Source organism: Dryobates pubescens, chromosome 15 (assembly GCF_014839835.1).
Source record: "Dryobates pubescens isolate bDryPub1 chromosome 15, bDryPub1.pri, whole genome shotgun sequence".
NCBI lineage: Eukaryota > Metazoa > Chordata > Aves > Piciformes > Picidae > Dryobates > Dryobates pubescens.
In genome coordinates this window covers 3,151,050-3,165,000 of record NC_071626.1, presented here as the reverse complement: position 1 = coordinate 3,165,000, position 13,951 = coordinate 3,151,050, and the positions used below count along the sequence as shown (strand labels likewise).

Genomic DNA, 13,951 nt, shown 5'->3' with positions numbered 1-13,951 from the left:
GCATCTGAAAATGCCTCCCACAAAATTAATAGCCACTCCATGAATGTTTCCCAATTATCTTTGGAAAACAATCATTACAGAGAGTTGTAAATGCCAGGAGCTCCATAAATAACCACAGATCCTCTGCTAATTATAAAAGGCTATTTTTGTAACATGTTTCACACCCTTTTTTTTTTAACTCAGAGTGCTTTTTCATACTGCAAACCTGAACTAAATTTCACAACCTGCTACTCCTTGATATAAAATGTGCACCTCTATAGTTAACTGGTTTTTAAATGGGGGTTGGTTTGGGGTTGTTTGGGGTTGTTGGTTTTTTTTTGCCATTTACCTTTTTTCAGATATAGTCAAATGGCTGTGTGCAGAAATAACAGCTGCAGTGGCAGGCACTGGAGAAGAAGATGAAACAAAATAATCCCACATTGGTGAAAATGCTTCTCTGGCTAAAGTGTAGTTGCCAGTCTGATAGGCTACCTGCAATAAAAAGTAAACCAGATCAAAGGAAAAATGAGGAAGCTTCTCTGTTCATCAAATAACCAAGCCAAACATGAGACATGCTGCATGAAGTCCAACAAGGCCAAGTGCCAAGTCCTCCACCTGGGTCACAGCAACCCCATGGTAAGCTATAGACTTGGGGACGTGTGGTTGGAAAGCTGAGACTTGGAGAGGAACCTCGGGGTTTTAGTTGACAGTCAACTGAATGTGAGCCAGCAGTGCCCAGCTGGCCAAGAAGGCCAATGGCATCCTGGCTTGGAGTAGAAACACTGCAGCCAGCAGGGACAGGGAGGGGATCATCCCCCTGTGCTCAGCACTGGAGAGGCCACACCTTGAGTGTTGTGTTCAGTTCTGAGCCCCTCACTACAGGAAGGACATTCAGGGGCTGGAGCATGTCCAGAGAAGGACAATGAGGCTGGTGAAGGGTCTGGAGCACCTGACCTAGGAGGACCATCTGAGGGAGCTGGTGGTGTTCAGGCTGGAGAAGAGGAGGCTGAGAGGAGACCTCATTGCTCTCTACAACTGAAAGGAGGCTGGAGCAAGGAGGGGGCAGCCTCTTCTCCTTGGTGCCAAGCAACAGGACCAGAGGAAATGGTTTCAAAGCTGCACCAGGGGAGGTTGAGGCTAGATAGTAGAAAATATTTCTTCACTGAAAGGGTTCTCAAACACTGGAATGGTCTGCCCAGGGCAGTGCTGGAGTCACCATCCCTGCAGGTGTTTAAGCAGTGTGTGGATCTGGTGCTCAGGGATATGATTTAGTGTTGACCCTTCAGTGCTGGGTCAAAGGCTGGACTGGATGAGCTTGAAGGTCTCTTCCAACTGGATGGATTCTGTGATATTATGAAGACAGGTTTTAAATCCCCCACCCTAAAGAGGTACATTTACAGTGACTGCAAGAACATTCTGACCTATTTGAATAAAACATATGCACTAGCAATCTGGTTCTGCTAATAGTTTGCCTTCAGAATTAGCATCAGAGAAGGTAAAAGTTTGTTGATGGTTAGCCAAGGCTCTAACAGCCCTCTGTGGAATACCTCATGGGTATTCTGCAACACTTTTTGAAGGCATATTGCTTCATCTAGGTTCATTTTACTTCTGCTAATACTGCAGAATGCTCTGCTGCTCTGAGATGTAAACAGAGCCCCAGAAGGAGGTATAAAGTCATGTGGATACCTCTTGTTCTGGAACATTTTCAGAAATCTTCTAACTCTTTCTCATAAGGATTATTAAGGGATTTGAATACCTCTCCTATGAAGTAAAACTGAGAGCCCTGGGGCTGTTTAGGCAGGAGAAGAGAAGGCTGAGAGGGGATCTGATCAATGTCAGAACAAGAGGACACAGTCTCGAGCTGCACCAGGGGAGGATTAGGCTGGATGTTAGGCAGAAATTCTTCCCAGCAAGAGAGATTGGCCAGTGGGATGTGCTGCCCAGGGAGGTGGTGGAGTCACCATCACTGGAGGTGTTTAGGAAGAGCCTGGATGAGGCACTTGGTGCCATGGTTTAGTTGATTAGATGGTGTTGGGTGAGAGGTTGGACTCAATGATCTCAAAGGTCTTTTCCAACCTGGCTGATTCTGTTCTATATTTAAAGGCATTACCAATAATGTCTATAAATATCTGGGGAGTGGGTGTCAAGGCTCTTGTTGGTGGTGCCCAGTAATAGGATAAGGAACAATGGGTACAAGCTAGGACACAGGAAGTTCCACCTCAGCATGAGGAGACACTTCTTTACTGTGAGGGTGCTGGAACACTGGAGCAGAGCTGTTGTGGGGTCTCCTTCTCTGGAGACTTTCCAAGCCTTCCTGCATGCATTCCTGTGTGACCTGCCCTAGGTGACCCTGCTTTGGCAGGGGGGTTGGACTCAGTGATCTCTGAAGGTCCCTTCCAACCCCTCCCATTCTGTGATCTGATCTCTAGGCTTAGAGAGTTTCACTTTTCTCCGTGCCACACTCTGTTGTAAATTTTCTTTATTGAGAATACAGAAAATCCTTTTAAAGGCTTGACAGAGCTTTTGTGCTCTTCCACAGGACACCACAAAAATTATTTCAACGGGGAAAGAGTTGGGTTTGAAACCTGGTATGCTCAGTCACATTTTTCATCCCTTATTGTGATGAGTAATAAGCTGATTTCTAGCACTCAGTTTCAATCACAAACAGAATTCACAGAATTAATACCAGGCTGGAAGGGATCTGAAGCATCATCTACTCCAAAAACAAACCAAATTATAAAAAGAAGAAGAAAGAAGTCAAATCCAGACTGAAAAAGAGGAACAGGGGTAATAAAACTAAGAGACATCTTTCCCCTTAACTTAGAATTCCCAATCATGTTGGATGATAATTTGGAATGAAGACCTGGCCAGCTCAAATCTACCTTTTGTCCATATTGCCATGTTAAAAGTGGGATCTGTGCAAGCTTCTGGCAAGACAGTTTAGAGCTTTTACCCAAAGAAGTTTTAGAGCTGCAAGTAAAAATTAGTCTATCACAAGCAAATTGGATTCCAAGCAAATTAAAGTGTTTAACACTGGCACAGGTTGCCCAGGGAGGTGGTGGAAGCCTCACCCCTGGAGTCTTTTGCAGCCAGGCTGGATGTGGCTGTGAGCAACCTGCTGTAGTGTGAGGTGTCCCTGCCCATGGCAGGGGGTTGGAACTGGATGATCCTTGAGGTCCCTTCCAACCCTGACAATTCTATGATTATCAAAGACTCTAAACCCTACCTGAGTTAGATAGGCTCGAACAGTAGTAGCAGAAAGAGGTGGATAAGCAAGGATTGGCTTAGTTGTTTCCCCAATGGCATCACCAATGAGTTTTCCATCGGAAGAATATGCTGCCACTGCAAATATGTACTTCTCGTTGGTCTCTAAACCTTGGATTTCCAAGAGGCTCTTCCCATCAGCTGGTACCTACCAAGAAATGATCATTTTTTGTATTCTGGTTACACCCACTGCCCATACCAAAACCAAACCTCAAATGCTAAACCCTTATTGTCAGATAAATTGCTTAATGGTCTTGGATACAATCAAAGCACAACCCAGATGGACAGACATGTTGTGTTTCCATGTAATACTGGGTTCCTGCAAACAGTGAAATGACAGGGAGGGGGAATATCAGTTTTCTCTGGAAGGCTTTTGAGTAGACACAGCACATAAACTAAGAAAACAGTTAAGTACTGGGACCTGGAGTCTCCCCAAGATGTTTCTGTCCATTTGCACATCCATGCTGTGCATGCTTGCAGTCACCAAGCTGGATACACTCTAGCCAGAAGAAAGAGCATATGGCTCTCCTCTGTACATGCCACATGTGTGTGTTAGATATGGGCAAGGGGAAGTCTGAAGTCCTCTCATCATCATGACTGTGTGAAACTGTGATGAAGAGGAAAGTTCTTCACTGAGAGAGTTGTTATCCATTGGAATGGACTGCCCAGGGAGGTGGTGGAGTCGCCATCCCTGAAGGTATTCAAGAGAGGATTGGACGTGGCACTTGGTGCCATGGTCTAGTCATGAGGTCTGTGGTGACAGGCTGCACTCGATGATCTTTGAGGTCTCTTCCAACTTTAGTGATACTGCGATACTGCCAATGTGCACTTCCGCCGCTTGTCCACCAGAGGGCGACTCGACAGGACGTTGGCGGCTGCTAGCGCTACACAGAGAATATTGCTATGAGGCTTGCAGTGGAAATGTGATGCTGCTAGGCGCAGGTGCTTTGAGCTGAATGTCGGCGAGTGGAAAGCATGTGAGAAACAAACAACATATTTTTAAACTCTTCCCTCCATTTTCCCTTGTATTAATTGTCCACTTGCATGGCTCCCTCCTGGCTGGCTTTTTCCACTTTCCCTTCCATAACCAGGACAACTTACACAACTGAAGCCTTTAGGATCTTGAAAGAGCAAATAACTGACACAGTGCCTGATGCACAACATGAGAAATTAGGTCAATACAACACAGCACTCAATTGTTGTCTGCCTTTTCTTCAGGAGACCTCTGGAGAGGCTGAGGGAGCTGGGGTTGCTTAAGCCTGGAGAAGAGGAGGCTCAGGGAAGACCTTATTGCTGTCTACAACTACCCGAAGGGAGGTTGTAGACAGGTGGGGGTTGGTCTCTTCTCCCAGGCAATCAGCACCAGAACAAGAGGACACAGTCTCAGGCTGCACCAGGGGAGGTTTAGGCTGGAGGTGAGGAAGAAGTTCTTCATAGAAAGAGTGACTGGCCATTGGAATGTGCTGCCCAGGGAAGTGGTGGAGTCGCCATCACTGGAGGTGTTTAGGAAGAGACTTGATGGGGTGCTTGGTGGCATGGTTTAGTTGATTGGATAGTGTTGGGTGATAGGTTGGACTCAACGATCTCAAAGGTCTTTTCCAACCTAGTTAATTCTATTCTCTCAGACTGGGCAGGGACATCAGAGCATTAGCCAAAGGAAAATAAATACACTAACACAAAGCAAAAAGCTTAAAGCAAACTCAGGAAACAGAACATCAAATTGTAAACAAGAAATAATATCAAAGAGCATCAGCAGATTCATAAGTCATCACAGATGTGTGGGATGGGTCGTCCTACCACATGGTGACAACATGAAAGGGAAAGAGCAGGAACCTGGAAGTCAGTCATGTCTGAACATGAAGGTTATTGAAGGATTTACATTATCATGTTGCCAGAATGAAGTAAGGTGAGGTCTTGTTAAGAAGAAGCAGCTGTTAGAAGTTATGCAATTAAGGAAAATGTTGCACTTTATATCTGCTTACAATTTCTGCTGTTATTTTGGATCCCTGCAAAGAGCAGTGTCTGGGGCACTCCATAACTGCATCATGTAGTTTGCCCTTTGTATTTCTTAGATGTGGCTCAGGAAGCAGAACAGGAGGGGCAGAAACTTGCCTAACATGAAGCTTTTGGAGTCATTGATGTCATCATTCAAAAAAAAAAAAAAAGGTTGCCAGAACTATTTTTTTCTGGGTTTTTTTGGGGATGCTTCCAGCCTAGCAACATTTTAATTGCTTAAAATAAAGAGCAAAAGGTTTGTCAAAGGCTTGGTCAGTTAACCTGATTATATATACATATATATAAGATGTATACATGTGGAAAGCTGGAGGTTTCGAAAGGAAGAAACAACAACCTAAAGGAGTTTTATCTCTGTCTTACCTCTTCTCCTGCATTGGGGAGTTTGTTGTTATTTAACCTCACTTTCATGGTGCTTCCTTCTGCTACAGAGCCCAAAATACTGTACCAGGAAACCTTTGAAGAAAATGAGAAGAACTTTAATTTGATAGGAAATAGTTTTCTCCAACTTTTTGCCTGGTGTAGAATGTACTCAGGTGTGAAAACAATAAACCAACACTTAGCTCTAAAGTTGTATAGTTGAACAGTCCAACTGCATTGGAAACATTACTTAATTGGTGTAGCTGGAGAACTAGATTTACTACAATGTCAATAAATCACATGAATCCCCATTTTCCCCTATCCTGGGCTACTCTATCCCCCAAAGCACAAACTCTGTAGGTCATCCTGCAGATTTAAAGTCATCCAGATCCATTAGTTGATCCTTACAAAGGTATCCTCCTAAAGGTGACATCAGGTTCTGATTCAGCAAACTGCCTGAGGGCAGACTCTTAAAAACAGGCCACAGAAGTGCAGATGTGAAGTGATGAAGTTTTGCTTTCTGAACAAGCCATCTTCTTAGCTTCTGTTGGAATCAATATTTGCTTGATGCCATTGAGCAGCTGATAATCTCAGCAGGCATCTCATCTACATGTTTCAATATCTTCGCCCAACGAAGACTGCAGGAATCCAGGATTCCTGGGTCGGGGCTCAGTCATGTGTGCAGTGAGATCAAACGTGGAAACTCACTTTGATTTCCTCTCTGTAGAACTGGGAAGATGGCTTTCAGCAAGTTCTGCATCTGATTAAGTTTTCTTGCATTAAACTTCTACTAAAAAACCTGCACTAAGTTTATTTGCTTTCAGCAGCCGTTTAAGCCGACCTGAGGTTCGGCAGATGAGGTCACCTCTCAACATCTCAAATTCTCTGTGGCTATTATGTTCATTTTCCTTGTAGCACACATGATTTGTCTTGTAATGAATCCTGACTGCTTTTCAGAAGGAGGTATTGCAACAGAAGAGATTGTTGTCAGCAAACGAGCAACTTTAAGGTCAGGAAACTGTAGAGATCCTTTGATTTCTAGTGCTAGAGCTCTAGATGCCTAATTAAATCCTAAGTATCCATTTCCAGTGAATAAGTTCTTGCTAAAAAGATACCTTTTATGTCTGCACAACAGCCATCTGTATCTTTAGAGAGAGAGAGAGAAAATATTCTAGAAGATCCTGGCTCACATAGGAATAATAATCACATTGCACCATCTAGTGACCCAATGTGTTACAGTCTCTCTCCTGTATTGAACAGCATGAAGTAAAATAACCAGATGAACTACTAGGCTTTAAAGAACTTTATTTCTTTTTCTTCTTCCCCCACCATTCATTAAAGATAAAAAGGAAGAACTGTTCCCTAGTTAATTTCTTTGAAACTGAGTAATGAAACTGCAAGTTATAAGGCAGCCACTCACAGACAGGGTCTCACAGTACATCAGAGGCTGGAAGGGACCTCCAGAGATCATCTGGTGCAACCCCCCTGCCAAAGCAGCATCACCTGAGGTAGTCTGCACAGGAAGGCATCCAGGTGGGTTTGGAAAGTCTCAGAAGGGACTCCACAACTTCTCTGGGCAGCCTACTCCAGTGCTCTGTCACCCTCACTGTGAAGAACTTTCTCCTCATGTTGAGGTGAAATCTTCTGTGTTCTATGACACATTCTTACAGAAGGTTGGACCTGATGATCTTGGAGGTCCTTCCCAACCTTAATGATTCTATGATTACCACTGTTAGCAAGATTTGTGTTTCTGTTGGTTTCCTGTCTCATCACATGATGAAACAGCCTTGCAGCTCTTCTGGGAGCATTTTGTCTCCTAAGGGCCAGAATGAGCTTTCAACAAGTAGAATAAGTGTTACACAACAGAAACACCACGGAACGTGATGCACGAGGTGAAGAAAGCCTCATGCAAATGTTCAGATGAAAAGAGTGAGTCACAACTGAATCACAGAGAGGGGAAAAAGGCATCATTAAGCCAGAAGAGTGTGGTCTTCTCAAGAACAACAGACAAAACTGTGCTGGTATAACACTGCTGAAACAACTTTTGCTCTCTTGTGTATTGTTTAGTTATTATATGCAGTCACAGTTAGAGTTAAGTTATATATGCAGTCACCATCCAAAAAACAAACCCCATTACCTGAATATCTGAAAAGAATGGGGCTGGTTTAAAAGTCATGGAGCAATGGGATCTAGAAAGCAGCAGAGGAGGAGGAGGAGTCTTGCTTTTTTCCTTGTTGTTGAGAGCTTCTTTGAAACTGTGGTACAGTGCTTTTTGTTCAGCTTCAACTTGCTCAACTAAAGTCAGTGCTTCCTAGGATTTAAAACAAAAGGGAGGGGGAATAAAAACATTAAAACACATCAGTCAGACAGACTTCACTTATAAATGGGTTTCCAAATGGTCTAACAAAAGTTCACTGCAATGGGGATGACTTTTATAGATTGCCATAGCGCCTTCCATTCTAAATCAAGATGGATGGCACTTTGTGGTTAAGTCTTACACATGCAGATTAATTTCACAGAGTACAATAAAGAGAATGTAGAGCTGCACATGAAAGAGTCAGGGCTGAGGCATACCCAGTTTAGGGAGAGCCTACGACAAAAGGAGAGCAATCACAATAATGTTAATTAGCAATTAGTGTCAGCCAGTAATTAGCACCAATAAGAAACAAAACCAGAATACTGGAGAGAGATGGAGAGCTAATCTGTGGAAGTTCTGAAGGAGTCATGGAAGCTTCACTCCATTCCCTCTGACCTAGTCACAACAAGCCCTTGTAAAAAGTCCCTCCCCAGCCTTTCTTGTGGCTTTCATTCCTCTCCTCTCCTGAGGACATACTTTTTATTAGTGCAAGGGTGGAATTGCTCTCAGGTTGGATAAAGATGGTGTTGTGACTGAGAGTGGTACTACCTGACCTGTTCTTCATTAATTGTGGAACTTGGAAGATAATAAATGTGGCAGTGTGGCAGAAGGAGAAAGAATAATCTTATGGAACAGGGAGCCAAATGTCACTATACACCTCCACATTTTATCCCTGCTTCTGCCACAGGTTTGCCCCGTGATAAAACACATTTTATCCCTTCCTGTGCCATAGACTTGTTCTGTGGTATTAGCTTGATCATATTAATACAGTTTTCCAGCTGGCCAACAAGAATTAGTGTACTCAAGTCTGTAAAGGAGACATGCAGGACAGGAAGGAAGGATGAAACAGCTGTGAGAGCAATAAAAAGCATTGAGGGTACAGAGTAGCTGAGGTAGTTAAGCAGTGTGATGAGTATACAGATATGATTCAGAAGCTTTCATACCCGCCTGGTAGTTTATTGCAGGAGAAAAGGGTTTTTGCATGTTTCTCAAAAACAGTGCAATAAGAACAGCACCACAGTCTGGTTTGGGTTGGAAGGGACCTTAAAGATCATCTAGCTCCCACCCCACTGGCATGGCAGGTACACCTCCTACAAGACCAGGTTACTCAAGCTCCCACCCAACCTGGCTTTGAATGCTGCCGGGCTTGCAGCCTCCACAACTTGTCTGGGCAGACATACCATATTGTGCTGACTACAGTAGCAAAGACTGGAATTAATCCCATATAAGCCTGTATAGACATCTTGGATGTGCTGAGAGAAGCATGAAAATGTATGGACTTGCTGGCCATGAAGTGAGCACAGCCCACCTCGGAGAGGAAAATCAATTGAGCATATCATTAAATATTTCCTTATAGCACAAACATCCAAGAGGATCAGGGCAAGTTTGTCCAAGCAAAGTTATATTTGACATTTCCTGGCTGCAAATCTGTTATATATATTTTTTTTAATCTACATCTTCCCTGTGAAAAGTGCACAGAAGTATGCTGAAGGTCAGTGTAAGGCCTTTGCAAATGTCTGTTTGGGATAACCACACATGTCTTGGGGACTGCTTCTAAGTCTTCACTGGTGACTGCAGTTACAACTTTGGTGCCATATCACTTTATCTTATCTTCATAAATGCCACATATTTCACAAACACATGAGATTTCTTTTTAGTGTGCCTTTTCTGATGCAGTTTTTGCACTCTTCTGACACAGAAGATATGTGTGTTAAATCTGTGCCCAGTTCTGGGCCCCTCAATTTAAGAAGGACATTGAAACATTTCAATGTGTCCAGAGAAGGGCAACGAGGCTGGGGTGAGGTCTGGAGCACAGCCCTGTGAGGAGAGGCTGAGGGAGCTGGGGTTGTTTAGCCTGGAGAAGAAGAGGCTCAGGGGAGACCTTCTTGCACTCTACAACTCCCTGAAGGGAGGTAGTAGCCAGGTGGGGGTTGGTCTCTTTTCCCAGGCAACCTGCATTAGAACAGGAGGACACAGTCTCAAGCTGTGCCAGGGGAAGTTTAAGCTTGAGGTGAGGAGAAAGTTCTTCCCAGAAAGGGTAATTGGCTATTGGAATGTGCTGCCCAGGGAGGTGGTGGAGTCCCCATCCCTGGAGGTGTTCAAAAAAGGTTTGGATGTGGCAGTTGGAGCCATGGTTTAGTTAGTCATGGGGTGTTAGGTAATAGGTTGGACTTGATGATCTCTGAGGTCTTTTCCAACCTTATTGATTCTATGATTCTATGATCATGATTCCAAATGTATAGTAGTTAAGAGAAAAACCATTTTCTTCTAGCTTCCTGTTTAAAATACCTTTTTCATCTATTCCACAGTGGGAACTGCAGATTCTGTTAGTTGTTGTATAAAGAAGTTTTATGCCCTGCCAATGAGAAGGCAATTTTCATGGGCAGATGCTGGTACAAAGCTCAATGGAAAGGCTCTCATTGATTTTTGAAACTAAATGAATAAGTAAATAAACTTCAGAATGAGCCCATGAAGACTCTACCTTTAGCCTCAATAAATCCCTACATCTCCAGTTTCTACATTTAATAAGAATACAAATAAAGTCCATGTCAGCAGCAGCCAAGGTAATCTAAGACAGATCTTGGAATAAGAAAGGTGTTGAAGGTTGCAATGGGGAGAAGGAAACCTGCATGACATTTTGGCAAGGCATGGGTTCATCATTTCAGTCTAGGTGACTAAGTGTAGAAAGAAAGATCCTATCTTCTTTCAGCTTTCCTACAACCTGCATCTGTGCACACGACTTGGTGATGTGCTCTTTCCATGGTTTAAGTCACTTCATTCTTTCATAACAAAGAAAATTCTCAGGGGCAATTTGGCATCTGTTAAAAACACCCAGTGCCCCTCAAGTTCCTTCCATTGTCTGCCTTTTGCAAGAAGGAGTAACCCAGAACATGAAAAACTGTGGTAACGATATAGAACTTCTACCTATCGGTAGGTCAAGAGAGGTTCTCCTCCCCCTCTACTCTGCCCTGCTGAGGGCACATCTGGAGTATTGTCTCCATTCTGGGCCCCTCAGTTCAAGAAAGACAGAGAGCTGCTTGAGAGAGTCCAGCACAGAGCCATGAGGATGATTAAGGGAGTGGAACATCTTCCATAAGAGCAGAGCCTGAAGGAGCTGAGGGCTCTTTAGCTTGGAGAAGAGGAGACTGAGAGGTGACCTCATCAATGTTTATAAATATGTAAATGTTGAGAGGCTGCAGCCAGGCTCTGCTGGGTGGTGCCCAATGACAGGACAAGGGGCAATGGGTAGAAGTTCAGGCAAAGGAAGTTTCATGGAAACAGAAGGAAGAATTTTTTCCCTGTGAGGGTGACAGAGCACTGGAACAGGCTGCCCAGAGGGGGTGTGGAGTCTCCCCCTCTGGAGGCATTCAAAACTCACCTGGATGTGTTCCTGTGTGATCTGGTGTAGGTGTTCCTGCTCTGGCAGGGGATATGGACTGGATGAGCTTTCAAAGTCCCTTCCAGCCCCTGAAATTCAGTGATTCTGTGATAATTGATTTATTATTATATTACCTTCAGCAGCTGCCTTTGGGAAGCAGTGGTTAAGTCTTCAGGGTACTTCTCTGCAGCCTTTTGCATCAAAAAGACTGCTCTGGAGAGTTTGTTCTTCTTAATTTTTCTCATTATAAATCCCTCTGTAAAATATGTAAGGCATTTATAAAGCAGCAGTGGTAAATTGTGATGCTTCCCAAATCTTCATTACCAAGCCTTACCTGTCAAATAAGGGGAATCTTTAACACTCACATGAGACTTGCCAGACCTCCATGTGTTTTCCTTTTGAGCACCTACATGGGAAGGAAATCCTGAGTTATTTATTCTGATAGTGCTATCGAGAACATGGCAGTGAGAGGACTTAAGGAGCAGCTTTGTAGTAAAACTCTGCTCCAGCTCATGTTCTTATATTTGGTTCAAGGAGAACTTCCTGGACTGAGCATGCCACTAACAGCTTTAGGAGTTACAGTAAGATCACAGGAGGAAGGCTCTTGTTTGTTCATAGGGTTGCATGCAATACAAGCCTATAATATATATACAAATCAAAGAAACAAACTAACCCCAAACAAGCAAAACCAACCAAAACACACACACACCCCCCAACCAACCAAGCAAACAAAACCCACCAGGAATAGGAGACCAAGCAGAGTTTTTTTCAGAAGGCATTTGGCAAGAATGGAATAACTGCTGACAGGGAAGAGATGAGGACAACTTCAGTAGAGTTGTCAAGGAGTAGAAATTCAGGTCACAAACAGCAGTGAATAAAATATTCAAGTCATTCTCTAGAGAAAAAATGTATATTGCAGAGGAAAAAAAATCTTCAGAGCATCCCTCAGGTCTCCCTCACTGGCACTGTTACAGTTAATATTGTAACTGAAACAGCACAACAAACTGCCTAGGAACCAAACCCAGTAGCTCTTAGCAGAGTTGAACTCCCAGTGATTGAGTAGAGGTGTGGTAGATCTAAATGCTGTAGATTCAGTGCATTACTTCTGTCTGCATGTGGCATACAGTATCACAGTATCACTAAGGTTGGAAGAGACCTCGAGGATCATCGAGTCCAACCTGTCTCCACAGACCTCATGACTAGACCATGGCACCAAGTGCCACGTCCAATCTCCTCTTGAACACCTCCAGGGATGGGGACTCCACCACCTCCCTGGGCAGCACATTCCAATGACGAACGACTCTCTCGGTGAAGAACTTTCTCCTCACCTCGAGTCTAAACCTCCCCTGGTACAGCTTGAGACTGTGTCCCCTTGTTCTGCCCTACATCAGCTCCTCTTGAGAAGGAAGAGGGGCTCCTTTATTTCTTGAGATCACAAAATGCATTACTAAAGGACTCTAATCAAGGTATGAAGACTCCAGAAGAAAATTTGTCACCACAGGTAGAGTCAGACATTGGAATCGTCTCTCAAGGGAAGTGGTGGATTCCCCTACATTGGTCAGTTTTAAGACTCAGCTTGCCAGGGTGCTGGGTCATCTCATTTTGACTACACTATTATGTAGAAAGGCTGAACCAGATGATCCTTGGGGTCCCTTCCAACCTGGCATTCTATATTCTGTGATTTAGTTTTACTGAAACCTACCTTGTGCCATTTTAAGAAGTTTCACAGCTACTCGATGTTGGGCTTGAATGAGCTCCAAGTGTAAATCCATTACAAACCCATTCTCTGTTTCTGCCTTCTCATCACCACCTCCCAAACCAGAGTTCAAATTCTGATCATTTGAGTCCACCTAATGAACAGGAAGTAGCAATTAAGCACACAGAAACATAGCTTCCTATATTTATCTTGACATATTCTTGTTTTAGCATATTGAAGAACACTGAAACGTGTCATACCTGTGGAATGGAATGGAATGGAATGGAATGGAATGGAATGGAATGGAATGGAATGGAATGGAATGGAATGGAATAGAATAGACCAGGTTGGAAGAGACCTTTGAGATCATCAAGTCCAACCTATCATCCAACACCACCCAACCAACTAAACCATGCAACCAAGCACCCTATCAAGTCTCCTCCTGAACACCTCCAGTGATGGTGACTCTACCACCTCCTCAGGCAGCCCATTCCAATGGGCAATCACTCTCTCTGTGTAAAACTTCCTCCTAACTTCCAGCCTAAACCTCCCCTGGTGCAGACTGAGACTGTGTTCTCTTGTTCTGGTGCTGGTTGCCTGGGAGAAGAGACCAACCTCTGCCTGTGCTACAACCTCCCTTAAGGTAGTTGTAGAGTGCAATAAGGTCTCCCCTGAGTCTCCTCTTCTCCAGGCTAAGCAACCCCAGCTCCCTCAGCCTCTCCTCACAGGGCTGTGTTCCAAACCCCTCACCAACTTTGTTGCCCTTCTCTGGACACGCTCCAGCAAGTCAACCTCCTTCCTAAACTGAGTGGCCCAGAACTGGACACAGGACTCAAGGTGTGTCCTAACCAGTGCAGTGTACAGTCATTCAAGAAAGCATGGAGTAAAGGAGAGTGACTAGACA

General features: G+C 44.0%; 1 protein-coding gene across 1 annotated transcript in view; it reads right to left on the bottom strand.

Moving 5' to 3' along the window:
• The window catches only part of CFAP54 (cilia and flagella associated protein 54), a gene marked incomplete at its 5' end in the record, with an annotated part of 119,110 nt that overhangs the window by 74,156 nt on the left and 31,003 nt on the right, over positions 1-13,951 (bottom strand). The window contains 7 exon segments of the mRNA XM_054168042.1: positions 329-471; positions 3,206-3,391; positions 5,620-5,712; positions 7,754-7,927; positions 11,486-11,607; positions 11,686-11,757; positions 13,054-13,201. Of these exon segments, the coding sequence (XP_054024017.1) occupies positions 329-471; positions 3,206-3,391; positions 5,620-5,712; positions 7,754-7,927; positions 11,486-11,607; positions 11,686-11,757; positions 13,054-13,201 (938 nt within the window).